Source organism: Rattus rattus, chromosome 3 (assembly GCF_011064425.1).
Source record: "Rattus rattus isolate New Zealand chromosome 3, Rrattus_CSIRO_v1, whole genome shotgun sequence".
Lineage (NCBI taxonomy): Eukaryota > Metazoa > Chordata > Mammalia > Rodentia > Muridae > Rattus > Rattus rattus.
The window spans coordinates 219,935,931-219,963,811 of NC_046156.1; the positions used below are offsets into that span (position 1 = coordinate 219,935,931).

General features: G+C 39.1%; 1 protein-coding gene across 1 annotated transcript in view; it reads right to left on the reverse strand.

The window, feature by feature from the left end:
• Mctp1 (multiple C2 and transmembrane domain containing 1) overlaps positions 1-27,881 on the reverse strand; it is an 865,685-nt gene that overhangs the window by 92,159 nt on the left and 745,645 nt on the right. Inside the window, exon 17 of the mRNA XM_032897068.1 lies at positions 25,396-25,449. Within this exon, the coding sequence (XP_032752959.1) occupies positions 25,396-25,449 (54 nt within the window). The remainder of the gene's footprint in view (positions 1-25,395; positions 25,450-27,881) is intronic.

Below are 27,881 nucleotides of genomic sequence, written 5' to 3' on the forward strand. Positions count from 1 at the left end.
GAGCTTTCCCTTTCCTCAGCAGCTGATATTCATAAGTAAGATCTGAGTGGCTGGTACCACATCCATGCTGGAATTTTACTAGTTGGCTTATGCACACCCAAGTAGGTGTAAATAGGCAGCACTGATTGGCCACAAGTTATTATTAATAACAATGCAGAAATAGGACATGAAGTTGGGAGGAAGATGAGATGGGGGATATAGGGGAAACCAGGGGAGGGAGTAGCAGACAGATATAATTAAAACACATTACATAAATGCATGACTTTTCAAATAGTAAATTAAAATATTTAAAAGAGCCTGGCCCACAGATCCCTGTTCCCAAACCCCGTGGGAGAGAGAGCTAACTACCCAGATAGGTAGGGACTCCTGAGACTGCAGAGCGGGAGAGACCACCAATACTGCCCACCCCTGCCCACATCCCTGACCCAAGACCAAACTGTATAGGGCCTCTGGGAACAGGAAGATAGGGACACTCGAGTGGCAGGTCCCCTGCGGTTCAGACACCACCCGGATCTGAAGGGACTCGGTCAACAGCTACCTGCACCCAAACCCCGTGGAATGAAGAGCTAAACCTTCAGAAGGGCATACATGCCTGGAAAGCCAGAAGAGACTAAACTCTGCCCACATTTCTGACTCCAGAGGAAAACGCCTAACGCCATCTGGGACCCCTGTGCACAGGGGTCCAGGAAAAGGCAGTGCAGGCCCTTCTGGTTGCCGCCCTCATAGAGAGCTCAAAAGCAGCACCCCACGAGTGACATGAGACACGGTAACAGGTAAGACCAACTTTTCTGCTCCAAGTGACCTGCCTGGTGGATTCAGGACACATGACCACAGAAACAGCTGAAGACCAGTAGACAGGAAAGACCTCACACCTGAAAAAAGAACACTCTGTTTCCCATAACTGGCTGAAAGAAAACAGGAAAACAGGTCTATAGCACTCCTGACACACAGGCCTATAGGACCGTCTAGCCACTGTCAGAAATAGCAGAACAATCCTGAGACACAGCCAGAATACAGCAAATACAGAGGCGAATGCCAGCAGCAAACCACTGAACTGAGAACAGGACCCCCGTTGAAGGAATCAGAGAAAGAACTGGAAGAGCTTGAAGGGGCTCGAGACCCCATATGAACAACAATGCCAACCAACCAGAGCTTCCAGGGACTAAGCCACTACCTAAAGACTATACATGGACTGACCCTGGACTCTGACCTCATAGGTAGCAATGAATATCCTAGTAAGAGCACCAGTGGAAGGGGAAGCCCTGGGTCCTGCTAACACTGAACCCCCAGTGAACTAGACTGTCAGGGGGAGGGTGGCAATGGGGGGAGGATGGGGAGGAACACCCATAAAAAGGGGGGAGGGGAGGAGTTAGGGGATGTTGGCCCGTAAATTGGGAAAAGGAATAACACTTGAAATGTAAATAAGAAATACTCAAGTTAATAAAAAAAAAAATAGCAGAACAAGGTAACACCAGAGACAACCTGATGGCAAGAGGCATGCGCAGGAACCCAAGCAACAGAAACCAAGACAACATGGCATCATTGGAGCCCAATTCTCCCACCAAAGCAAACGCTGAATATCCAAACACACCAGAAAAGCGAGATCTTGATTTTAAATCACATTTGATTATGATGATGGAGGACTTCAAGAAAGACATAAAGAACTCCCTTAGAGAAACGGAGGAAAACATAAATAAAAAAGTAGAAGCATATAGAGAGGAATCACAAAAATCCCTGAAAGAATTCCAGGAAAATATAATCAAACAGGTGAAGGAATTAAAAATGGTAATAGAAGCTATGAAGAAAGCACACAGGGAGACAACCCTGGATATAGAAAACCAAAAGAGGAGACAAGGAGCCGTAGATACAAGCATCACCAACAGAATACAAGAGATAGAAGAGAGAATCTCAGGAGCAGAAGATTCCATAAAAATCATCAACACAACTGTCAAAGATATTGTAAAACGAAAAAAGCTACTGTTCCAGTTCCAACACAAACAGGAAATCCAGGACTCAATGAGACGATCAAACCTAAGGATAATAGGTATAGAAGAGAATGAAGACACCCAGCTCAAAGGACCAGTAAATATCTTCAACAAAATCATACAAGAAAACTTCCCTAACCTAAAGAAAGAGATGCCCATAAACATACAAGAAGAATACAGAACTCCAAATACATTGGACCAGAAAAGAAACTCCTCCCGTCACATAATAGTCAAAACACCAAGTGAACAAAACAAAGAAAGAATATTAAAAGCAGTAAGGGAAAAAGTTCAAGTAACATATGAAGGCAGACCTATCAGAATTACACCAGACTTCTCACCAGAGACTATGAAAGCCAGAAGATCCTGGACAGATGTCATACAGACCCTAAGAGAACACAAATGCTAGCCCAGGTTACTGTATCCAGCAAAACTCTCAATTAACATAGATGGAGAAACCAAGATATTCTATGACAAAACCAAATTTACACAATATCTTTCTACAAATCCAGTGTTACAAAGGATAATAAAGGTAAAGCCCAACATAAGGAGGCAAGCTACACTCTAGAAAAAACAAGAAACTAATTGTCTTGGCAACAAAACAAAGAGAAGAGCAAACAAACATAATCTCACATCCAAATACGAATATAACAGGAAGCAACAATCACTGTTCCTTAATATCTCTCAACATCAATGGCCTCCACTCCCCAATAAAAAGACCTAGATTAACAAACTGGATACGCAATGAGGACCCTGCATTCTGCTGCCTACGGAAAAAAACCTCAGAGACAAAGGCAGACACTACCTCAGAGTAAAAGGCTGGAAAACAACTTTTGAAGCAAATGGTCTGAAGAAGCAAGCTGGAGTAGCCATTCTAATATCAAATAAAATCGATTTTCAACCAAAAGTCATCAAAAAAGATAAAGAAGGACACTTCATATTCATCAAAGGAAAAATCCACTAAGATAAACTCTCAATCTATGCTCTAAATACAAGGGCACCTACATACATAAAAGAAACCTTACTAAAGCTGAAAACACACATCGCACCTCACACAGTAATAGTAGGAGATTTCAACACCACACTCTAATCAATAGACAGATCATGAAAATAGAAATTAAACAAAGACATAAACAGACTAAGAGAAGTCATGAACCAAATGGACTTAACAGATATTTATAGAACATTCTATCCTAAAACAAAAGGATATGCCTTCTTCTCACACCTCATGGTACTTTCTCCAAAATTGGCCATATAATTGGTCATAAAACAGGCTTCAACAGATACAGAAAGATAGAAGTAATCCCATGCATACTATCAGACCACCATGGGCTAAAGCAACAATAAGGGAAGAATGCCCACATATACATGGAAGTTGAACAATGCTCTACTCAATGATAACCTGGTCAAGTAAGAAATAAAGAAAGAAATTAAAGACTTCTTAGAATATAATGAAAATGAAGGTACAACATACCCAAACTTATGGGACACAATGAAAGCTGTGCTAAGAGGAAAACGCATAGCTCTGAGTGCCTGCAGAAAGAAACAGGAGAGAGCATATATCAGCAGCTTGACAGCACACCTAAAAGCTCTAGAACAATAGGAAGCAAATACACCCAGGAGGAGTCGAAGGCAGGAATAATCAAACTCAGAACTGAAATCAACCAAGTAGAAACACAAAGGATTATACAAAGAATCAACAGAACCAAAAGCTGGTTCTTTGAGAAAATCAACAAGATAGATAAAGCCTTAGCCAGACTAAGGAGAGGACAAAGAGAGTGTTTCCAAATTAACAAAATCAGAAATGAAAAGGGAGACATAACTAGAGAATCAGAGGAAATTCAAAAAATCATCAGATCCTACTACAAAAGCCTATATTGAACACAACTTGAAAATCTGCAGGAAATGGACAATTTCCTAGACAGATACCAGGAACCGAAGTTAAGTCAGGAGCAGATAAACCATTTAAACAACCCCATACCTCCTAAAGAAATAGAAGCAGTCATTAAAGGTCTCCCAACCAAAAAGAGCCCAGGTCCAGATGGGTTCAGTGCAGAATTCTATCAGACTTTCATAGAAGACCTCATACCAATACTATCCAAACTATTCCACAAATTTGAAACAGATGGAGCACTACTGAATTCATTCTATGAAGCCACAATTACTCTTATACCTAAACCACACAAAGACCCAACAAAGCAAGAGAACTTCAGACAAATTTCCCTTATGAATATCGATGCTAAAATACTCAATAAAATTCTGGCAAACCGAATCCAAGAGCACATCCAAACAATCATCCACCATGATCAAGTAGGCTTCATCCCAGGCATGCAGGGATGGTTTAATATACGGAAAACCATCAACATAATCCATTATATAAACAAACTGAAAGAACAAAACCACATGATCATGTCATTAGATGCTGAGAAAGCATTTGACAAAATTCAACACCCCTTCATGATAAAAGTCCTGGAAAGAATAGGAATTCAAGGCCCATACCTAAACATAGTAAAACCTATATACAGCAAACCAGTCACTAACATTAAACTAAATGGAGAGAAACTTGAAGTAATCCCACTAAAATCAGGGACTAGACAAGGCTGCCCACTCTCTCCCTACTTATTCAATATAGTTCTTGAAGTTCTAGCCAGAGCAATCAGACAACAAAAGGAGATCAAGGGGATACAGATTGGAAAAGAAGAAGTCAAAATATCACTATTTGCTGATGATATGATAGCACATTTAAGTGATCCCAAAAGTTCTACCAGAGAACTACTAAACCCGATAAAGACCTTCAGCACAGTGGCTGGGTATAAAATTAACTCAAATAAATCAGTAGCCTTCCTCTATACAAAAGAGAAACAAGCCAAGAAAGAAATTAGGGAAAGGACTTCATAATAGTCCCAAATAATATAAAATACCTCGATGTGACTTTAACCAAGCAAGTGAAAGATCTGTATGATAAGAACTTCAAGCCTCTGAAGAAAGAAATTGAAGAAGATCTCAGATGATGGAAAGATCTCCCATGCTCATGGATTCGCAGGACTTATATAGTAAAAATGGCCATTTTACCAAAAGCAGTCTACAGATTCAATGCAATCCCCATCAAAATACCAATCGAATTCTTCAGAGAGTTAGACAGAACAGTTTGCGAATTCATCTGGAATAGCAAAAAACCCAGGATAGCTAAAACTATCATCAAAAATAAAAGGACTTCAGGGGGAATCATTATCCCTGAACTCAAGCAGTATTACAGAGCAATAGTGATTAAAAACTGCATGGTATTGGTACAGAGACAGACAGATAGACCAATGGAACAGAATTGAAGACCCAGAAATGAACCCACACACCTATGGTCACTTGATTTTTGACAAAGGAGCCAAAACCATCCAATGGAAAAAAGACAGCATTTTCAGCAAATGGTGCTGGTTCAACTCGAGGTCAGCATGTAGAAGAATGCAGATCGATCCATGTTTATTACCCTGTACAAAGCTTAAGTCCAAGTGGATCAAGGACCTCCACATCAAACCAGATACACTCAAACTAATAGAAGAAAAAGTGGGGAAGCATCTCGAACACATGCACTGGAGAAAATTTCCTGATCAAAACACCAATGGCTTATGCTCTAAGATGAAGAATCGACAAATGGGAACTCATAAAACTGCAAACCTTCTGTAAGGCAAAGGACACTGTGGTTGGACAAAACGGCAACCAACCGATTGGGAAAAGATCTTTACCAATCGTACAACAGGTAGAGGGCTTATATTCAAAATATACAAGGTACTCAAGAAGTTAGACCACAGTGAGACAAATAACCCTATTAAAAATGGGGTTCAGAGCTAAACAAAGAATTCACAGCTGAGGAATGCCGAATAGCTGAGAAACACCTAAAGAAATGTTCAACATCTTTAGTCATCAGGGAAATGCAAATCAAAACAACCCTGAGATTTCACCTCACACCAGTGAGAATGGCTAAGATCAAAAACTCAAGCGACAGCAGATGCTGGCGAGGATGTGGAGAAAGAACACTCCTCCATTGTTGGTGGGATTGCAGACTGGTACAACCATTCTGGAAATCAGTGTGGAGGTTCCTCAGAAAATTGGACATTGAACTACCTGAAGACCCAGCTATACCTCTCTTGGGCATGTACCCAAAAGATGCCCCAACATATAACAAAGACACATGCTCCACTATGTTCATAGCAGCCTTATTTATAATAGCCAGAAGCTGGAAAGAACCGAGATACCCTTCAACAGAGGAATGGATACAGAAAATGTGGTACATCTACACAATGGAATAGTACTCAGCTATCAAAAACAATGACTTTATAAAATTCATAGGCAAATGGTTGGAACTGGAAAATATCATCCTCAGTGAGGTAACCCAATCATAGAAAAACATACATGGTATGCACTCATTGATAAGTGGCTATTAGCCCAAATGCTTGAATTACCCTAGATGCACAGGACACATGAAACTCAAGATGGATGATCAAAATGTGAATGCTTCACTCCTTCTTTAAAAGGGGAACAAGAATACCCTTGACAGGGAATATCGAGGAGAAGTGTAGAACAGAGACAGAAGGAACACGCCTTCAGAGTCTGCCCCACGTGTGGCCCATACATATACAGCCACCAAACTAGACAAGATGGATGAAGCAAAGAAGTGCAGGCCTACAGGAGCTGGATGTAGATCTCTCCTGAGAGACACAGCCAGAATACAGCAAATACAGAGGCGAATGCCAGCAGCAAACCACTGAACTGAGAATGGGACCCCCGTTGAAGGAATCAGAGAAAGAACTGGAAGAGCTTGAAGGGGCTCGAGACCCCATATGAACAACAATGACAACCAACCAGAGCTTCCAGGGACTAAGCCACTACCCAAAGACTATACATGGACTGACCCTGTGTTCCAACCTCGTAGGTAGCAATGAATAGCCTAGTAAGAGCACCAGTGGAAGGGGAAGCCCTTGGTCCTGCCAAGACTGAACCCTCAGTGAGCGGGATTGTTGGGGGGAGGGTAGTAATGGGGGGAGGATGGGGAGGGGAAGCCCATATTAGAAGGGGAGGTGAAGGGGTTAGGGGGATGTTGGCCTGGAGACCGGGAAGGGGAATAACAATCGAAATGCAAATAAGAAATTCTCAAGTTAATGAAGATTAAAAATAATAATAATAAAGATGTGCTTTGGGAATAGACACACAAGGATTTCTACTTTGGTTGGTCCACATTATTTGAGACTTTTAGTGAGCTACACAAATAGGGTTTCCTCTTCTTACCCATGAGACAGTCACAGGATAACTGCTCAGTTGCCCGGCCAGTGTCATATGGTTTGAGACCTAAACCAATGCTGGGAAGCAGGGGGTGCTCTATGCTATTTCTTTTCACTCCACTCTTGAGGCAATAAAAGTCTTCACTGTTTCATACTTTACTGCTTCATATTTCCTTTCTGGGTCCATGCTGCATGTTGAACGCTCATGGGGGAATGCCAGACACTGGGCATGGTCCTATTGCCATTGTTTCCCCAGGTACTACCAAAACCCAGGGCTAGGGCACCACACCTGGAAGCTACATGGAATGTTTACTCCTTTAGTGCTGAGCAAAATATGCTATAGCCATGCAAAATGCTGGCCTGATGTCAATGCAAGCTGACTTGACATCAGGATTTCCTATGTTCCTCAAATTGATTTCTTTCTAGTCTGTTATCATTACTGCTTACACGGAAGATGCCTGTATCTCTTATAAGAGCTATTTTAAACTCCTAGCACATTTATTTACTTCAAGTTTATTTCTTTCTTATTCTATCCTCTGCCCTTTGCCCGTGTTCTCTCTCTCTCTCTCTCTCTCTCTCTCTCTCTCTCTCTCTCTCTCTCTCTCTCATAATAATGAGCACTTTTTATTTGTACCATACTAGGCTATATGAGTACATTTTCATTAACTATCTGTTCAATCTTGGATTTATTTAACCTTATACTTGGTATAACAAGTCCCCACCTTTTGTTTGCTTTGAGACAGGGTCTTAAGTGGGTAGCCCAGGCTAGTATAGAACTCACTATGTGACCAATGGTGGCCTCAATCTTGTCTCATTCTCATGTTCAGTCTTTTAAGTGCTTAATTACAGGTCCATGTCACTGTGCCTGACGGATTGTACATCTTCATGGTTCACATGGTAATGTTATGGAACCTTTAGATATGGCATCTTGATGGATTTGGATGCTTAGGCTTTGCATCATCTTGAACACGCTCCATTTATTTGATGAAAAAATAAAGTCAAAAAATCCTTTTCTTACTTAATTATTTCGACTAATACTAATTTTGACTGTTAAGTATATGTAGCCTCAGCATCAGAATTATTCTTCATTCCTTTTTGGGAAGATTAATGGGTGTGAAGATCTCTTTTTAAAACATAAATTTAATATAAAAATCCCAACTTTAAAATTATCCTTGAAGACAATTTCTTGGCAGATAGTTTCCAAACTTCATAGCTGATGACCAAAGCTTCCAGAATCTGAAATGTACATTTTTAGTATCATATCCTGAATTCATTTTCTGTTATACTATATAGATCTTAATTTTTATGCCACACCTTCTAGTGCATTTGGATACATCTTTGAGAAATAAACACTACAAAGTAGCTCCACAAGGGCTCATATTTTGTCAGATATCTTGCCCTCCTAGTCATGTATCCTTTAATCTCAATTGTGGGTTAGAAATATCACTTTTCAAGCCTCTCTCTCTCTCTCTCTCTCTCTCTCTCTCTCTCTCTCTCTCTCTCTCTCTCTCTATGAACCCATGCATACACACAAATCACACAGACACAAGTATACACATACATACCCTCACAGATCTATTTGTATCAAAAGTTGTATTTAGGGGTTTGGTAAAGAGAGGTTGGTCTGTGTATTTACAAGGAAAAATATTTAACTTCCTTTATGAGACTTTCCCACTTTTTAAATTCCATGTTGTAAGGTTGGAGAAATGGCTCAGTGAACAAAGTGCTTGTTGTGCAGTCATGAACACCAGCATTTAGAGTCACAGAAATTACATAAAAGCCAGAAGGGTATGGTGCCATTCTTAATCCTAACACAGATGATCTCTTGGTCAAGCTGCTTACCTGGAGTAGGAAGAATCAGTAAGCATAAGGGTCACAAGATTATATCACAGTAGGTAAAGTGGGGAATGATTGAGGCAGATGTCTACCATCAGCTTTGGACTTCCATCTGTGGACCAGCACACATCCCTCTACTCCATACACATTTGCATGCATGCACCCACCACCCATGAATTCCAAGCTCTACGTCAAACTGTAGTATGAAGTCATAGACACATACACACTTATACAAGATGGGATATTGGATCTGCTACTTAGAGTAAATTGCTGTAACAAAAATTTCATAAGACTTAGAGGCTTATGAAAGCAAGGTTACTTGTTGTACACAACCCAACTTTCTACTATCGGTCCATTATCTGTCTACCACCTGTCCATCAACTGTCCATCATCTGTCGTCCATCAGGACTGGCTTCCTGTTATCTTTATTCCCTGACTTGGACAAAAAGAGTAGCACCCATTCTGTGAGTTCCCGTTTTATTGCAGACTGAAAAGAAGGATGGCAGCCTTAGTTATGGCATGTGTCTGACATAATAAGTCATGCAACCAGGCTTGGCATCAGTGCATGGGAATTTAAAGTTTAAGCATGATGCAATCTACCAGAGGTGGACTGGATGCATATTTCTATATACATGACACCACCACAACCACTAAGGTCTCTCTAATAGTTTCTTGATGAGTCTCTAGGAAAACACCCATTTATGCATGAGCATCTGTCATGCATCTTTCTTTATTCCAACTCTAGCTTAAGTTGAAAAACTGAAAAAAAAGGAGAACCTTCAAAATTTTATATTTACTGAGTTGCTATTAATCATGGAGCTATGGACTACATTACTGGTTGTGCATCTTTTGTGCATCAGAATTCTTGTCAATAAAAGCACAGTCAATCAGCTGGAGTAGCTCCAACTTCCTACTTTGAAATTTTATTAAATAGCAAATATTTTTTCATATAAAAGCAAGTCATTGTTTTTGTTTTTTTTTTAAGATAGGTTGTGTTGTAGCACAGGCTAACCCACAGCATACTATGTAGCTGATGACCTCAATCCCCAAATCCTCTTGACTCCACCTCTGAAACTCTGAGATTACAGACACATGTCACCATACTGTTTTTTTTATTTTATTATTTTTGTATGTGGTACTGAAGAATAAATCCACAGTTGCCTTCATGTGAGACAAGCATTTCACCAACCGAGACACATCAACAGCACCAGGCTAGTCTGTGATTTTACCTTGCTTTGGATATGCCTTGAGAAAAAAAACAAGTAATGAATTATTTTTTCTGTAGTAATGTTATCACCAAAGAAAACAACTGATATGTTACTGAAATTTTTTGGTGCCACTGTTAATTTTCTGAATTAACTAATACTGCCAATACTGCACTTTTCATTAATAATTCCTTTTGAATGTTTCCATGGCAATGCATGTCTGTAACGTGTACAGGCTTTTGTATAGGTAATTCCTGTGGGTAAGTTCTTACCATCAAGGAAGAATTCTTACTTTGTAAACTCTTTTTAGAATTTGCAGAGTCAATGTCTTTAACAAGGTAGAGAATTTCTTTGCCAAACAAACTTTGAGGCAGAATAAAAACCTTGGCACTGTGGGCTCAGTTGGAGCATCTGTGACGCTTGGCAACACATCTGGTTCTATGCTTTGGTGAGGAGACATTCTTCTCATCTCAACATGCAGTGGTGTCAGCCGGTGTCAACGACTCTGCCAGCAGTCCCAAAAAATCATGATCTGTTTCTCTGTACATTGTCAACCTCCTGAGAGCCAGGGTTGACACAGTGCTATTTTAAGAATTTTTTTTTTGTCAAGAAAAGAGTGGAAGAGGCAGTTCATTGCTGCAATACAGAAGTTAGCTAAGTTTCCTGAGGACCTGCCTTGAAGTATTGATTGGCCTTCAAATGAAAGTTTGCTTTTCTGAGGCAAAAGAAATCCAACTATCTAAGATTGGAAACAGTTCTGTTCATAGTTTACTGCATAGGTATCCTTCCAAATTTTGTAGGCAAAAACTTTCCACTTTAATTCTTTTGACTTACCTGCCACTCTAGGAAGGCACATCAGGGCCAGTTAACTATACAAATCTTTCAGGTCTTCTATCAGCAACCTGCAGAAGAATTAGCCTGGTTGCCAGTATGTTTACGCATGGGAGTCCAACAATTGGAATCTCTAGGTAACTCCTGGGACTCCATTTCCACCTCCAGTGACCTAACTCCTCCAATCCTTGTGCTAAATAATGAAACAGTAACAGTGCTTTTCCGAAGGCAACTACATTGAACACAGTGTGAATTCCATGGAATTTCAGCAAATTATAAGAAGTCTAACTGTCCCTAATTCTCACAGACTAAAACCACTGAAACTCCTGTTCTATTGTTATTTTCTTTTGTGAAATTAGCAGTTCTAGAGCTTACTGCCACAAACCTGAAAAGGCCATACTTAAACAGAACACCCATAGCAATAAAACAGAACAAGCATCACCCTTTTCATAGAAACTTGAATTGAATGTTATTAGAATTTTACTAAAAAATTATATTTTGTTATGTATTTAATAAACAGACATTAATATTAAGAGGAAATTTGTGAGAATAGGTGATGGAAATTTATAAGGAAATTTATAGTTTCTACACAATAATATTTTCATGGTTTCAAAATTATGTGAAATCTCTTTTTTTCTGGAGAATAAGTCTATATTTTTCTTAATATTCCCAAAGGTCTTGTTACTTAAATGTGGGCATTGCCTACTGCCCTAGTGCTCTTTAGGATAAGCTACTTTAGGGGATAGAATGACTTTCATGAGGGAAATCCTTCTGTTGGAAAAAAAAGTACCAGGTAGATGATTTCTCTTGCCACTGCTTACTAAGCTGTGGGTAGTTGGGTAGTTGCTGGGGTGCCTGCCCTTTTCTGGGGATGCTGGTGAATTCACACGCCTCACTCTCATGCTCATATGAGCAGAACTAACTGGACTTAATGGGTTATAAAAAAAAAGAAATGAAGCTTTGAAGGAGATGTGCTGAAAATATGGAGGGAACTGGGGGTGACAGAAATGAGGGGTGAGTATCATTGTATACATGTATGAAATTCTCAAAAATAAAGAAAAAAGAAAACCCTTCTACTTCTTTGCCAGTGTAATGTAAGGTCCAATACTCTACAGCTAGAAAATAACTCACTGTTGTTTGAGAATATTTTTTTTTCTGAAATAAAACTTAAAAAAAATTGGTTAAAAATGGTGAGTTTTTAATTTTTTCTCATTTGCATATTGAATAAAGAACTGAATAGTTTCACTGACCAAGTCAATAAAGAAAAGCTAGAACTTACATTTATTGCTTTACGATTAAGCATTCTTACTGAAGCAGAGAAAACACAGTTAGAGGTAGTTGTAACAGCCACCATCATGAATTATCATAAACTTAGTAGCTGAAAATAAATTTTTTTCCTTATACTTCTGTAGTTTGAATATCCAAAATGGGTCTCATGGGTCAAAAAATCAAGATGTGGGCAGGGCACTGGGGGATGGGCCCTGTACTTCCTCACTGCAGCTTCTACAGCTGCCTACATTTTCTTGGCTTTTGGTTCCCTTCCCAGACTCAAAGGCAGCCACAGAAGTGTCCTGCTCTGCCACAGTCCATATGTGTTTTACTGATTCAATGCTCAGGTCTTGGCCACTTATTTCCCAGGGGAACTTGTTTCTCTATAGTTTGTTGGTTCATAGCGTCTCCTCCTGCTGGCCCAGTCTGCACCATGGCAGCATGGTGTTTGGTTGTAGGTCCAGGCCTGCATTTCCTGCCTCTGTTAAACATGCTTTCAAGTCTTCTCAGAGGCACTGAGAATAGAGGCTGGCACAGCTTGGCTTTAGAAGAGCTTGGATCTCATGCCACCTGTCACACAGCTGGGAAAACTCAATCCTCAAATGCTCCACCTGTTCCAACCATAGCTTTCTTCTTGCTGTGAAGGCCTTGAGCCCTGAGCTTGGTCACAGCTGTACAAGTAGCTGTCACCTGCCATTTGCTCTGATGCCCTCTTCCACTTTTAAAGGCCCTTATGATTATACAGAACCTACTCAAATCCTGAGGATAGATAACCTCACTCCTTTAAGGTAAAGTGATTGGCAGGCTTATCTGTTATTATCATTCCCTTAAGAACGTTTTGTCTTGTTTCATCTACGCTGCCATACCCACATACTCTGTCCTTCTCCACCAACCCCTACCAGCTCTGCCAGGGCAGTGGGAAAGAGCTGGCTATGCAGCATCAAGATGTGGAGATCTCAAACTAAATAGCTGCAAGCTACAGCAATGTGTCCCTCATTGTTCTACATAAGGACTAAAAGAGTAAATCTGAGCTAATCTCTAACTGTACCTTTAATCTTGTCTCTTCACTGGGAAAGTCAGGTTGTAAAGCAGGGTGGGGATGCCAGAGTTGAGATGGGAGGAAACAGCCTGTTCATTAGTCCTGGTTTTGCTGTTTACTTCTTGCATTGCCTGTGCCTCTCACTTACGTTTCAGTACATTTCCTCAGGTCTATTTTAACTGTTTTATATTTCTGGAGTTTAGGCATGGGGCCTTTTGCACACAAGGCAAGTAATCCATCAGAATTATAGTGCCAGCCCCTAGTATTATGACTAGGAAACAAGGAGATTGAACTGGATCATTTCTTAGTTACCCTCGTGGTTTAATGTCACTATGGTTCTAGATGAGGTTGAAACTCTTAAGGATTTGAGGTCATCAGCCCAGTGGGGCTATAGCTCCCAAGGTCCCCCCCAAACCTCAAAGGAGCTTTTCCAATATTTTGATATTTTTTTGCTTCCCCAGAAGGAAAAGAGAATAAAAAAAAAGTGGCCCATGAGAAGCTCTCTGCCTGCCCAGTGAACCCTTACTACAAACTGAATTTCATAATCAACAAGCTGGACACATTGCACCCTATTTTTATAATAAATGCATACTTTATAATACTTTATATTCCTATAACCTTTGCAAGCACAGGTCTAGGCTGAGAGTTTCCCTTGTCTATTTTTTATGACAGCTGCTGCCCAAACTGACAGTAGATCTAGTCAATGAACGCAAACATTGTTCACTTTTACTATAGAACATGGACAGGTCTACTCAGCTGCCAGAATCAGATTTGAAGACTGAAGCCACAGTACTCACCTTCTAGTCTATATATCAAGTTTATTCCCCACTTTGTTTAGGGGTGGTGTTGGCTAAAGAATATGATGACATAGTTATTGCCACAATTGAGTCATACTTCATGATATAGTTTGCTTTAAGAACAGAAAGTTATCTTTGCTGGGCCTGATGTAAGCATGTGAGCCCTTAAATAGGTCAGAAGTGTGGGGAACCCAAGGGAGATTCTCCACGATGCATTAAAGACAGCTGAATAGGAGCAGGAAGAAAAATCAAGAAAGCAAGGATTTCAACTGTACAGATTAAAGACTGAGTCTACCAACAGGCCAGACCGTCCTTTGAAGTGGATTCTCTCCTCAATGCTATAGATGATAATGCAGTCTGACTGTATAATTCTATATACAATAACATAATAACCACAGATTGTTTTATGCCTTAAAGTTTGTGGTACTTTGTTATACAGAAATGGAAGATGAATAAAGGATTACAATTGTATCCCAGTTGAACGTGATTTAGAATTTCTTAAAAGAGAATTTTCTTGTCTCCTCTCATTCTGCCTTTCTCTACAGCCACGATTGGCTTCCTTGCCATGTAGTTGTTTCACTGAATGTAACTGGAAAATGCAATTTTGTCAGATTAAAATCTCCTCTCATATCACTTAGAATCATCTTTTTCTTTCCTCCCTTACTGCCTGTTTAAGATGCAGAGATGTATGAATCTTGGGTAGAGTATACACATGTTTGGGTTGGAGAATCAAATCAGAAGATACAGATTTCAGGAATTAAAGCAACAATCTGTACATGCTGAAGTGACTCAAATAAGTTTCATTCATTGAATCTAGCTATCCGGAAACAAGGAGCAATGACAAAACAGCTGAAGAAAAGGGAGAAGCTGTGTAGGCATAAATGCCTAAACACTTTCATATCTTTTATCAATAAACATTACTAGAATGTAATGCATTTGAATTCATGCTTTCTCTGCAGGAACCCAGCACTCTGACTTCTGCTTCCTGATACCATGGCTGGATCCTATTACCAGTGCAGGGTGTATTGTGGGAAGTATGCTGAAACTTTTAAAGTACAAAAGGGGATTGACCTTGGTTAATTAGATGTCCAGGTTATGCAGATTGGCTACTGTATGACTGTATATGATGTGGTGTGAACACTATTATTTGCTTGTTGATAGCAACACCTAGGAAATTTAGTTAAACCTCATTTTGCTTATAGTCTATTAAAGAAAGGAATTGGTGGTAGGTTAAAAAATGTATTAGACTGGAGCTTTGTGGTTGAGGGTTGAAAGAATGCTCTATGGAACAGGCACTGTAGCAGGTTTCATAATTAATTCAGAAAATAATGTTGTCCCCAGTATAGTTCAACAGTGCTCTAACACCACATGCAACTAAGTAAAAATATTGGAAGGCAGTGTTTCACATGCCAGATTCACCATTTAAAACTGATATTTTCTACGTTTGTGAAAACTGTATTAAGAGAGAGGCTATTTAATTATAAGTTTGAGCAAATGTAGACAATGGATTTTATAATAGTTAATCTGTGACCATAACTCTCTGCTGAATAAGAAAGAACTTTTTAATAAAAAGCTAGTACAATAACAAAAACTTAAAAGGCCATAATCTGAAAAGTTTCAAAATTTGGTGATCTCGGTGAACTACAGTTGAGCTTCTACCAATTTTTATCAATGTCTTTCCAGGTACTAAAGCCAACACTAAAGAAAAACCATTGCAAAGCTATTCTGCCAAGTAATTACACATTACTTCACATAATATATCTTTATGGGTTTCAACTTTTTCAAGCTATATCTATATCTATATCTATGTGTGTAATTATGCTGAGGGAAAAATCATGCTCAAATAAAATAAAGAACTTCAGCTTATGGCCACAGGATCTTGTCAAGTGGCCAATGACTTGCTTTTTCATTGTGAGTGACTAATGTCACTGCTGTTCTAAAAAAAGACACTTTTCATAATCACCGAACAATCCACTAAATAAAAGCATGTGCATGGGCTTAGGCAAAGCCTGCCAGGGGTCTCTGCTGAATGGGAAGCAGGTGCTCACACTCTATGCCATGTAATACCCCATTTACCCTCAAGTCCAAAGGTTACAGACTAATAGCTGCCTTGTGGTAATCAGGAAAAGCAAGACACTGGCCCTGGTGAAACATCTGGGACATATTTTACATACTTGCGACATATGCTTCAGGTTCAATTAAAATGAGGCTTTGGCACATTTATTAATTTCTTTACTTTTATCCTATAAGAGTACCCATTGACCTGACCCCACTATTATGCCATATGAGAAAACATAGAACTAATGAGGGTTACAGGTACCTGTTTGTATGGTGAAAACCACATTCGTTTTCTCATGAAACTCCATTACACATGACTTGACCCACTAACTTTAAGTGAAGGAACCAATGAAAATTTTAGAATAGGAAATCCCTTTTTTCCCATTCAGACACACTGCTAGCTAAACTTACAATGCGGACTGCTGGGAGAGCCAAGCCAAAGGACAAAAGCTGGCAAATGAATGCTTGTAGAATCCGTCCTTCTGCTTTTCTCATAACATAGGCTTTACATTTCAAGATGCCTTGTCTAAGAGAATTTAGAAGTCTACTGCAAATAACTACAATTGAGACCTTAGGTTCTTTTACGTTCAGACATGAAGGTTATGTTATCAATTTTTTTATAATGGAAAAAAAGGGAGAAGGACCTCACCCTCTGTACCATGAAAATAAATGGGTGGGTTATAAACAACAGCCAGTTCATAATGAAAACACACTACTTGTCCATATCATCTACAGACAAATTTAGTTGAACTCACACAGAAATCGAAAACCTCACTTTCAGTCTACTTTCATAACTAGATCTAAAGACATGTGAAAATGAGGGTGTCAATTGCAGACAGCCAACCTCGAGTTCATTGTACATAAAGCGCCTGAGAGTTGGTACTTTCACCCAGATGTGTTCAATAATTTGTGTTTTGGTAAGCTGGTTAACCAGGGATGTCTATTTGTTGACTACACCTAAGATCTACTCTATTAAAAAATGAACAAGGAAAGGGAGAGACATACAACAACAACAAACTGTCTAAAAATATATGAGGTAAGATTCCAGTAGGGAGATACAGAAGAAGTAGCCTTCACTGGGGTTTCTATTTATTAGCATTTCTAGGGAAATGCCTGCTGCTGGGATGGATCTTTATGGTGGCTTTAATAATAAAGCAGCAACTAGCAATGGAGAATGGCCATAAATGGATGGCAGCTCAGTCTTTATCCGCAGAGAAGTGATGATTCAGAGCTGGCTCTCCACAGTTCTACAACTGACCTTAACAATAAATCAGACCAGTTATTGCCCAGGGTGTGTGTTCATGTTATCTAACTTTAATAATACCAATACTAGCGTGTGTGTGTGTGTGTGTGTGTGTGTGTGTGTGTGTGTGTGTGTGTGTGTGTGTGTGTTTGCAGACAAGAGATTTTGTAGCTTCATTTTGATCATGATGCTAATGACTGAATGGTGTGTACAGGAGAAAAATTTCACATAAAAGCTCAATCAATTGTAAAAGCATTCGAAGCAGCATGATAGTGAAGCAGGATGTAAGCATGTGTGTTTTTTTTCCTTCTGTAAACATCAAATATTAGTCAGAAAACACTGATCATTCATGAAGTGATGTATTCTGTGTGACATTTTTTGCTTTGTGCACTTGCAATGTTTGCTTCCAATACAAATTCTTATCCCAGATATAACTGTTCATCTTTTATGAAATCAAAGGTCAAGGGCATAAACTAAGATGCAATGTTTTGCTTCCTTTAAAACCATCATTTGTGGCCTGTGCATAGAGCTGACTGGTCCCACAGTTCTCTGTACCCAGATTCCATAGGAGAGAGAGCTGGACTCTCAGAAGTGCAGACACTCCTGAGAGCAGAGAAGAAACCACCACTTCTGCTCACATTCCTGATCCAAGAGGAACCTACCTGGAGGCCTCTGGACTCAGGAACTTAGGAGAGGTCAAGGACAGGATTCATCATGTCCCTGCCTGTCCCCAGAGCTGAAAGTCAGTCTCCAGGACTGCTGATACAACTGAGAGCAGAGGTAAGACTACCACTTCTGCTGTCAGGGACCCACCTGAATCTCTTAGGACACAGGAGCCCAGGAGCAGTTTGGGACAGTATCCTTCCAGTTTCTGACTATGCTGACAGGTGACCGGGTCACAAAGATCTCTGTACTCAGATCCCATGGAGGATAAAGTGGGACTCTCAGAAGTGGGGACATTCCTGAGAGCACAGTGTAGATCATGACTTCAGCTCACATTCCTTACCAAAGAGGAACCCACTTAGAGCCCACTGCACAGGCCCAGGAGCACACTGGGAAAGGATCCTTCTGGTTTCCTCCTGAGCCTGAAGCTGACCTTGTGTCATGACTCTTTGTACCCAGATCCTACTGGAAGGAAGGAAGTCTGCAGGAGTGCTGACACAGAGGCATACAGGAGGGTCAAGCCACTGTCAGAGATGACAAGACCAGCTAACACCAGAGATAACCAGATGTCCAGAGACAAGAACAGGAACCTAAGCAACAGAGCGCAAGGCTACATGGCATCATCACAGTCCATTTGTCCAAACACACCGGAAAAGCAAGATTTGAATCTAAAATCACATCTCATGATGATAATAGAGGAGATTAAGAAGGACATAAATAACTCCCTTAAAGAAATACAGGACAACACAGGTAAAGTAATAGAAGCCCTTAAAGAGGAAACACAAAAATGCCTTAAAGAATTACAGGAAAACAGAAACAAACAGGTGAAGGAATTGAACAAAACCATCCAAGATGTAAAAATGAAAATAGAAGCAATAAAGAAATCACAAAGGGAGACAACCCAGGACACAGAAAACCTAGGAAAGAGATCAGGACACAGAGACACAAGCATCACCATCAGAATACAGTAGATAAAAGAGAGAATCTCAGGGGCAGAAGATACCATAGAAAACATTGACACAACCATCAAAGAAAATGTAAAATACAAAAAGCTCCTAACCCAAAACATCCAGGAAAATACAGGACACAATGAGGTGATCAAACCTAAGGATAATAGATATAAAAGAGAGCAAAGACTCCCAACTTAAAGGGCCAGTAAGTATCTTCAACAAAAGTATAGAAAAAAAACTTCCCTAACCTAAAGGTAGAGATGCCCATAAACATACTAGAGGCCTATAGAACTCCAAACAGATTGGACCAGGAAAGAAATTCTTCCTGTCACATAATAGTCAAGACACCAAATACACAAAAAAAGAAAGAATATTAGAAGCAGTAAGGGAAAAAGTTCAAATAACATATAAAGGCAGACCTATCAGAATTACACCAGACATCTCACCAGAGAAAATGAAAGCCAGAAGATCCTGGGCAGATGTCATATAGACACTAAGAGAACAAAAATATTATATCCAGAAAAAAAAACCCTCTCAATTACCATAGATGGAGAAACCAAGATACTCCATGACAAAAACAAATTTTATACAATATCTTTCCACAAATCCAGGCCTACAAAGGATAATGGATAGAAATTTCCAACACAAGAAGGGAAACTATACCCTAGAAAAAGCAAGAAAGCAATCATCTTGCAACAAACCCAAAAGAAGAAAGCCACACAAACATAATTCCACTTCTAACAACAAAAATAACAGGAAACAGCAATCACTATTCCCTAATATCTCATAACATCAATAGATTCAATTCCCCAATAAAAAGGCATAGACTAACAGACTGCATACATAAAGAGCATTTTGCTGCATACAGGAAACACACCTCAGAGACAAAGACAGATACTACCTCAGAGTAAAGGCTGGATAACAATTTTCCAAGCAAATGGTCCCAAGAAACAAGCTGAAGAAGCCATTCTAATATCAAATAAAATTGACTTTCAACCAAAAGTTATCAAAAAAGATAAGGAAGGACACTTCATACTCATCAAAGGAAAAATATACCAAGACGAACTCTCAATCCTGAATATCAATGCTCCAAATGCAAGGGCACCTACATTTACAAAAGAAACCTTACTAAAGCTCAAAGTACACATTGCCCATCACACAATATTAGTAGAAGATTTCAACATCCTACTCTTATCAATGGACAGACCATGGAAACAGAAACTGAGCAGAGACATAGAAAACCTAACGGAACTTATGAACAAAATGGATTTAACAGCTATCTATAAAACATTTCATCCTAAAACAAAAGAATATACCTTCTTCTCAGCACCTCATGGTCTTTTCGCCAAAATTGACCATATAATCAGTCATAAAACAGGCCTCAACAGATACACCAAGATTGAAATAACCCCATGCATCCCATCAGATCACTATGGACTAAGGCTGGTCTTCAATAAGAACAATAACAACAGAAAATCCACATATGCATGGAAGTTGAACAACACTATTCAACGATAACTTTGTCAAGGAAGAAATAAAAAAGAAATGAAAGACATTTTGTAATTTAATGAAAGTTCAGGCACACCATACCCAAACTTATGGGACACAATGAAAGCAGTGCTAAGAAGAAAACCTATAGCTCTGAGTGCCTTCAAATATAAACTGGAGAAAGCATACACTAGCAGCGTGACAGCACACCTGATAGCTCGAGAATGAAAAGAAGCAAATACACCCAAGAGGAGTAGAAGGCAGGAAATAATCAAACTCAGGGATGATATCAACCAAGTAGAAACAAAAAGAACTATACAAAGAATCAACAAAACCAGGACCCGGTTCTTTGAGAAAATCAACAAGATAGATAAACCCTTAGCCAGACTCACCAGAGGTCCAAGAGACATTATCCAAATTAATAAAATTAGAAATGAAATGGGAGACATAACGACAGAATCTCAGGAAATTAAAAAATGATCAGATCCTACTACACAAAACTATCCTCAACAAAACTGGAATATCTAGATGAAATGGACAATTTTCTAGACAGATAAGAGGTACCAAAGTTATATCAGGATCACAAAAAACTTTTAACAGTCCCATAATTCCTACTGAAATAGAAGTTATTAAAAGTTTCTCAAACATAAAAGCCCACGACCAGATGGGTTTAGTGCAGAATTCTGTCAGACCCCCATAGAAGACCTCATATTAACATTGTCCAAACTATTCCACAAAATAGAAACAGAAGGAACATTACCCAATTCTACCAACTTCTACGAAGCCACCATTACACTTATACCTAAATGACACAAAGACCCAACAACGACAGAGAACTTCAGAACAATTTCCCTTATGAATATTGACAGAAAAAAATACTCAAAAAAATTCTCCCAAACCGAATCTGAGAACACATCAAAATGATCATCTATCATGATCAAGTAGGCTTAATTGCAGAGATGGATCAATATACAAAAATCCATTAACATAATCCACTATATAAGCAAACACAAAGAAAAAAACCACATTATCATAATAATAACCACCATAATGATCATCTCATTAGATGCTGAGAAAGCATTTGACAAAATTCAATACCCCTTGAAAAGATCAGGAATTCAAGGCAATACCTAAATTTAGTAAAAGCAATATACATCGAACCAGTAGCCAACATCAAACTAAATGGAGAGAAACTTGAACCAATCCAACTAAAATCAGGAATTCCCTGCCTACCTATTCCAAGTCCTAGCCAGAGCAATCAGACCACAAAAGGAGGTCAAAGGGATAAAAATTGGAAAGGAAGAAGTCAAAATATCATTATTTGTTGATGATATGATAGTATACTTAAGTGACCCCAAAAGTTCCACCAGAGAACTACTAAGCCTGATAAAAAATTTCAGCAAAGTGTTTGGATATAAAATTAACTCAAACAAATCAGTAGCCTTCCTCTACTCAAAGGATAAACAGGCTGACAAAGAAATTAAGGAATCACCATCCTTCACAATAGTCACAAATAATATACAATACCTTGGTGTGACTCTAAACAGGCAAGTGAAAGATCTGTGTGACAAGAACTTCAAGTCTCTGAAGAAAGAAATTGAAGATCTCAGAAGATGGAAAGATCTCACATGCTCACAGGTGGGCAGGATTAATATAGTAAAACTGGCCATCTTGGCAAAAGCAATCTGCATGTTCAATGCAATCCTCATCAAAATTACACCTCAATTCTTCACAGAGACAGAAAGAGAAATTTGAAAATTCATTTGGAGTAACAAAGAAACCCAGGATAGCAAAAACTATCCTCAACAACAAAAGAACTTCTGGGGGAGTCACCATCCCTGACCTCAAGCAGTATTACAGAGCAATAGTGACCAAAACTGTATGGTATTGGTACAGAGACAGACAGATAGACCAGTGGAATGGAATAACCAAAAAATGAACTCACAAACCTATGATCACTTGATCTATGACAAAGGAGGTAAAACCACCTAATAGAAATAAGATAGGGGTTGGGGACTTAGCTCAGTGGTAGAGCGCTTGCCTAGCAAGCACAAGGCCCTGGGTTCGGTCCTCAGCTCCAAAAAAAAAAAAAAAGAACCAAAAAAAAAAAAAAAAAAAAAAAATAAGATAGCATTTTCAACAAATGGTGCTGGTTCACCTGGAGGTCAGCATGTAGAAGATTGCAAATTGATTCATTCTTATTGCCCTGTACAAAGCTCAAGTCCAAGTGGATTAAGGATTTCCACATAATCCAGATACACTCAAACTAATAGAAGAGAAAGTGGGGAAGAACCTCAAACACATGGGTCCTGGGAAAATTTTTCTGAACAGAACACCAATGGTTTATTCTCTAAGATCAAGAATGGACAAATGGTACCTCACAAAACTGCAAAGCTTCTGTAGGGGAATGACACTGTCATTAGGACAAAATGGCAACCAACAGATTGGAAAAATATCTTTACTAATCTTACATCAGATAGAGGGCCAATGTGTAATATATACAAAGAACTCAAGAAGTTAGACTCCAGAGAATCAAATAACCCTATTACAAATGGGGTACAGATCTAAACAAAGAATTCTTAGCTGAGGAATATTGAATGGCTGAGAAGTACCTAAAGAAATATTCAACATCCTTAGTCATCAGGGAACTGGAAATCAAAACAACTCTTAGATTCAATCTCACAACAGTCAGAATGGCTAAATTAAAAAAACACAGGTAACTACAGATGCTGGCAAGAATGTGAAGAAAGAGGAACAGTCTTGCATTTTTGGTGGAATTGCAAGATGGTACAACCACTCTGGAAATCAGTATGGAGGTTCCTCAGACAATTAAGCATAGCACCACCTGAGGACCAGCTATACCACTACTGAGCATATACCCAAAAGATGCTCCAACATAAAACAAGGACATATGTTCCACTATGTTCATAGCAGCCTTATTTATAATAGCCAGAGGCTGGAAAGAACCCAGATGTTCCTCAACAGAGGAATGGATACAGAAAATGTTGTACCTTTCCACAATGGAGTACTACTCAGCTATCAAAAACAATGCCTTCATGAAATTTATAGGCAAAAGGAAGGAACTAGAAAATATCATTCTGAGTGAGGTAACCCAATCACAAAACAACATACATGGTATGCACTCACTGACAAGTGGATATTAGTCCAAAAGTTTGGATTACCCAAGATACAATCCACAGACCACATGAAGGTCAAGAAGGATGACCGAAGTGGGTATGCTTCAGACCTTCTTAGAAGAAGGGACAAAAATATTCATAGTACGAGATACAGAAACCAAGTTTGGAGCAGAGACTGAAGGAATGGCTATCCAGAGACTTCCCCACCTGTGGACACAGCCCATATACATACAATCACCAAACCCAGACAATATTGCTGATGCTAAGAAGTGCATGCTGACAGGGGCCTGATATAGCTGTCTCCTGAGAAGCTCTGCCAGAGCACGACAAATACAGAGACGAATGCTCGAAGTCAACCATTGAACTGAGAATGGGGTCCCTATTGATGGAATTAAAGAAAAGATTTAAGAAACTCATTGGGTTTGCAATCCTGTAATACCAACCAAGCAGAGCTCCCAGGGACTTACTAAACCACCATCCAAAGAGTATACATGGACAGACCCATGGCTCCAGCTGCATATGTAGCAGAGATGACCTTGTTGGTCACCAATGGGAGGAGAAGCCCTTGGTCCTGACAAGGCTGGACCCCATGTGTAAGGGAATGTCAGGCCTGGGAGGCAGGAAGGGGTGGGTGGATGGATGGGGGAACACTCTCATAGAAGAAGGTGGAGGGGGATGTGATAGGGGAGTTGGGGATAACAGGGAATGGGGATAACATTTCAAATGTAAATTTAAAAAATTCAATTAAAAATCATTTGTTTATTTAACAGTGGTCAGTTTTGGGTGGAGATCAAAATCTGTTGTATGTTCCAAATAATTTACAAGTAGTTCTTATTTTCTCTCCTGCTTCCTGGTCTCACCTTAAGACATATTAAGCTTTAATACTACAAATGCCCAGAAATCACAGCGTCAGAGAGTTCCTATCCTGCTTCCTGGAAACAACTGTTCTAAACTTAGCCACTGCTGTGGTGGTACAAATTCATACTAATTTCTCCCTTCCTCCATGGAACCGCCAACCTAAACAACCTAGAAATTATCTGCTGTTTACTGTGGTCTCCATCCCCAAGGCAACCAGCAAATGAAATGCAAGTGTCTCCAAAGGACTTTCCTGATGAAGGAGAAATAGGCCATTATGGATCTAGGTAGGACAGTGAGCCCAGGGCTATTTAAATGTCCATGCAAGCACATCATACACATGTTCTTTTGATAAGCAATTCTTTGAAAACTATAGATATTACCTATGTCCAACTCATGAAGGCTACTACCTTTTCACACCCATCTCCTTCCCTTCAAAGCATAGACTGATTTGTACCATTCAAGACAGGACACATTTTTGCCCTTCAAAAACAGTTGTCACTGCCGTGATCTTCACAGTAGCTATCAAGTTCCAGCCAAGCCGATTTTTTTTCCTGCAGAAAAATATTTGACCCAGCTCTGGACAAAATCAGAGAGGATTTATAGCCATCTCTTCCTGTTTGCTGCATGCAGTGGCATTGTTAGGATGATAAACAGCACTGTTCAATTTTTTAGACTCAAAACACTTCAACTCCTTTTTTAACTGCCTGTGAAAACAGTGTCATGTCTGTACTCCCACACCAAGGTACCCAGCACTGGGAAAGATAATTACCTTGTCATCTCTGTCATCTTCTTCCTCCTCGTCCTCCAGCATGTCCTCCACTACCTGCAGACAGAAACACATGTTGTTTTTCTGCTCTTAGAGGAGAGGATTTTGTTCTGTCATTTTGAACCCTTTGAAAACATTATTAACAATTGAAACACATGCTCTGAGAGGAGAAGCTTCATCCAGAGAGGAGGATTATGAAAGGGCTCAACCTTTAATTGATTAAACCAGGGAAGAGGAACTGGTGAGGAGAAACCTACTCTTTTGGAAGGTTTGGTGTCAAAGAATCTGAAGTATGCCGAAGGTGAACTAGCATGCAACTACAGGCTGCTCTAAGTTATGAAATTTCCCTTCTAGCTCTTTTGCTGCCTGTTTCAGTCAGGCATTTTAAACACAGAGCAGGATAACCAAGCATGAAACAGCTGCTATATTTCTAATTTACTTTTTTGACTAACTATAAGATAAAAACTTATTTCTATTAATTGATTTACATGGGTGGTCTGTGGCATAAAACCAACAATGAACGTCTTTAATGTTCCCAATTTTAATTCTGATGTATAAAATCAACTTGAGTGATTTGCTTTGAGTCCTACTTTTCGATTTTGTGGGCTACCTGAAATAGCAATACAGATTATACTGGTGAACATGTATACTTTTAAATTTCATTTTTATTTTATTGTATTGTATTGGTGTTTAACACACACAGACACACACACATACATACATACATACATATATATATATATATATATTTATCTACCACTTGTATGCCTGTTACCCTTGGAGGTCAGAAGAGCATTTCAGATCCCTCAGAAATGGAGCTATAGATGGTTGTAAGCTGCCATGTGGGTATTGGGGATCAGATCTGGGTCTTTGGAAGAGCACCCAGTGCTCTTGACTTCTAAGCCATCTCTCCAGCCCCAATATACATAGTTTTAAATGGGAAAGTTATTTTGGTTTGACAAACAATTTTTACTTCCTTTGCTCGATATATAACTATAGACTTAATAAATGTAGCTTCATGAGGCAGATGACCTATAGAGGGTTTGAAAACTGTAAGATTATGTACTAATTCCCAGGTCTACCTGGGTTACAGAGAGAGTCTCTGCCTTAACAAATGAGCAAATTAGAATTTCACATTTCAAATAAATATTTTACCCAAGATAGCGTGTACATGTGTGTGACCTCTGTAGAAACTACAAATAGAAAATTGTGAGTTATTTTCCAGGTAAGCTTCAGAAAACTATAATTATATAGGATGTATATTCTTTATCATTTCTAATTCTTATGCTGCTTTTTAAAATACAGTCTGGATATCTCAAAATAAAACTAGCTGCAACACAGTTATCAAGTACTTTGAAGCCTCTCACCAAGCTTCTGATGATGGCAGCATCGAGTTCTTCTTTTGTCTGACTCTCTCATACAAACTGCAATAGATTCTGGGTGGAAAATGCCAATAATCCAGCCTATGGGTGGAGAACTGTGTGAACTGAGATGCTGTGCTATTCCCAGTTACTTTTATTAAGTCTTCTAAAATCCTTCTGTGATGTTAATGAATAATCAAAACACCAATTCCCAGTTCTCATGAACCAATACATAATTAAGGACATCTGAAATCACAAAACTGTTCCTAGTTTATTGTTACACTTCATATCTCTTGTTAAAAAGTAGAACTTGTGGCTTTCTTCCTGAACAGTGAATACCTTAGAAGGGCCCCAGAAGCACAATATGCTGCTTGCAATATGTATTGAGAAGGTCTGTTGTTGGGGCACGTGCAACCACTACAGCCTCCGCAAGGAATCTATGCTCATTATACTCTTTAACTATACTCAAACAGCTCCCAAGTATTTGTCATAAATGCCTGGCCCAAGGTGTACAGTATAGGTAATGTATGAGTACAAAGATGAGGAAGCACATGGAGACTCCACCAATATTCACTTGAATCCTGTAGAACTAAAGGAGGGGCTATCAGATAAGCCTTGATGTGAACTTTGAATTTTTGACCATTTAAAGCATTCACATTATACATATGGACACAGCAATGACAATTGTGGTGATGCATGATAAGACATTCAAACTGATTATTGGTGACACACATTAGGTTATATCAAAAGATGTCACTGATCCTCATGAGAGGTTTTTAAAAGATGACTTTATTACCACAAATAAAAGTATAAAATTATCTTACAAAAATTTAGATTTAAATAAAAAACTTTTTCTTTCTTTCTGTTTTGCTAAAGTCAGCCTTGAAGAGTCATATAAAATATAAAAGGAAAATAAACTCAAACAATATTTGAGCTAGTAACGATTAAAATGTATTGTAGGATTGGGATTGGTTGCTTAGCAAGTGTGATCCAGTATTCAGTAGTCAGCACCAAATACAAACTGTCTCCTGTGTGTCATCTCTGTAACACTCACCATCCTGCCTCATTCCCAGAAGGCAAATGTGACAGATTATGTTTTGCATATTGCAAGCTACATAGCAGTTGTTC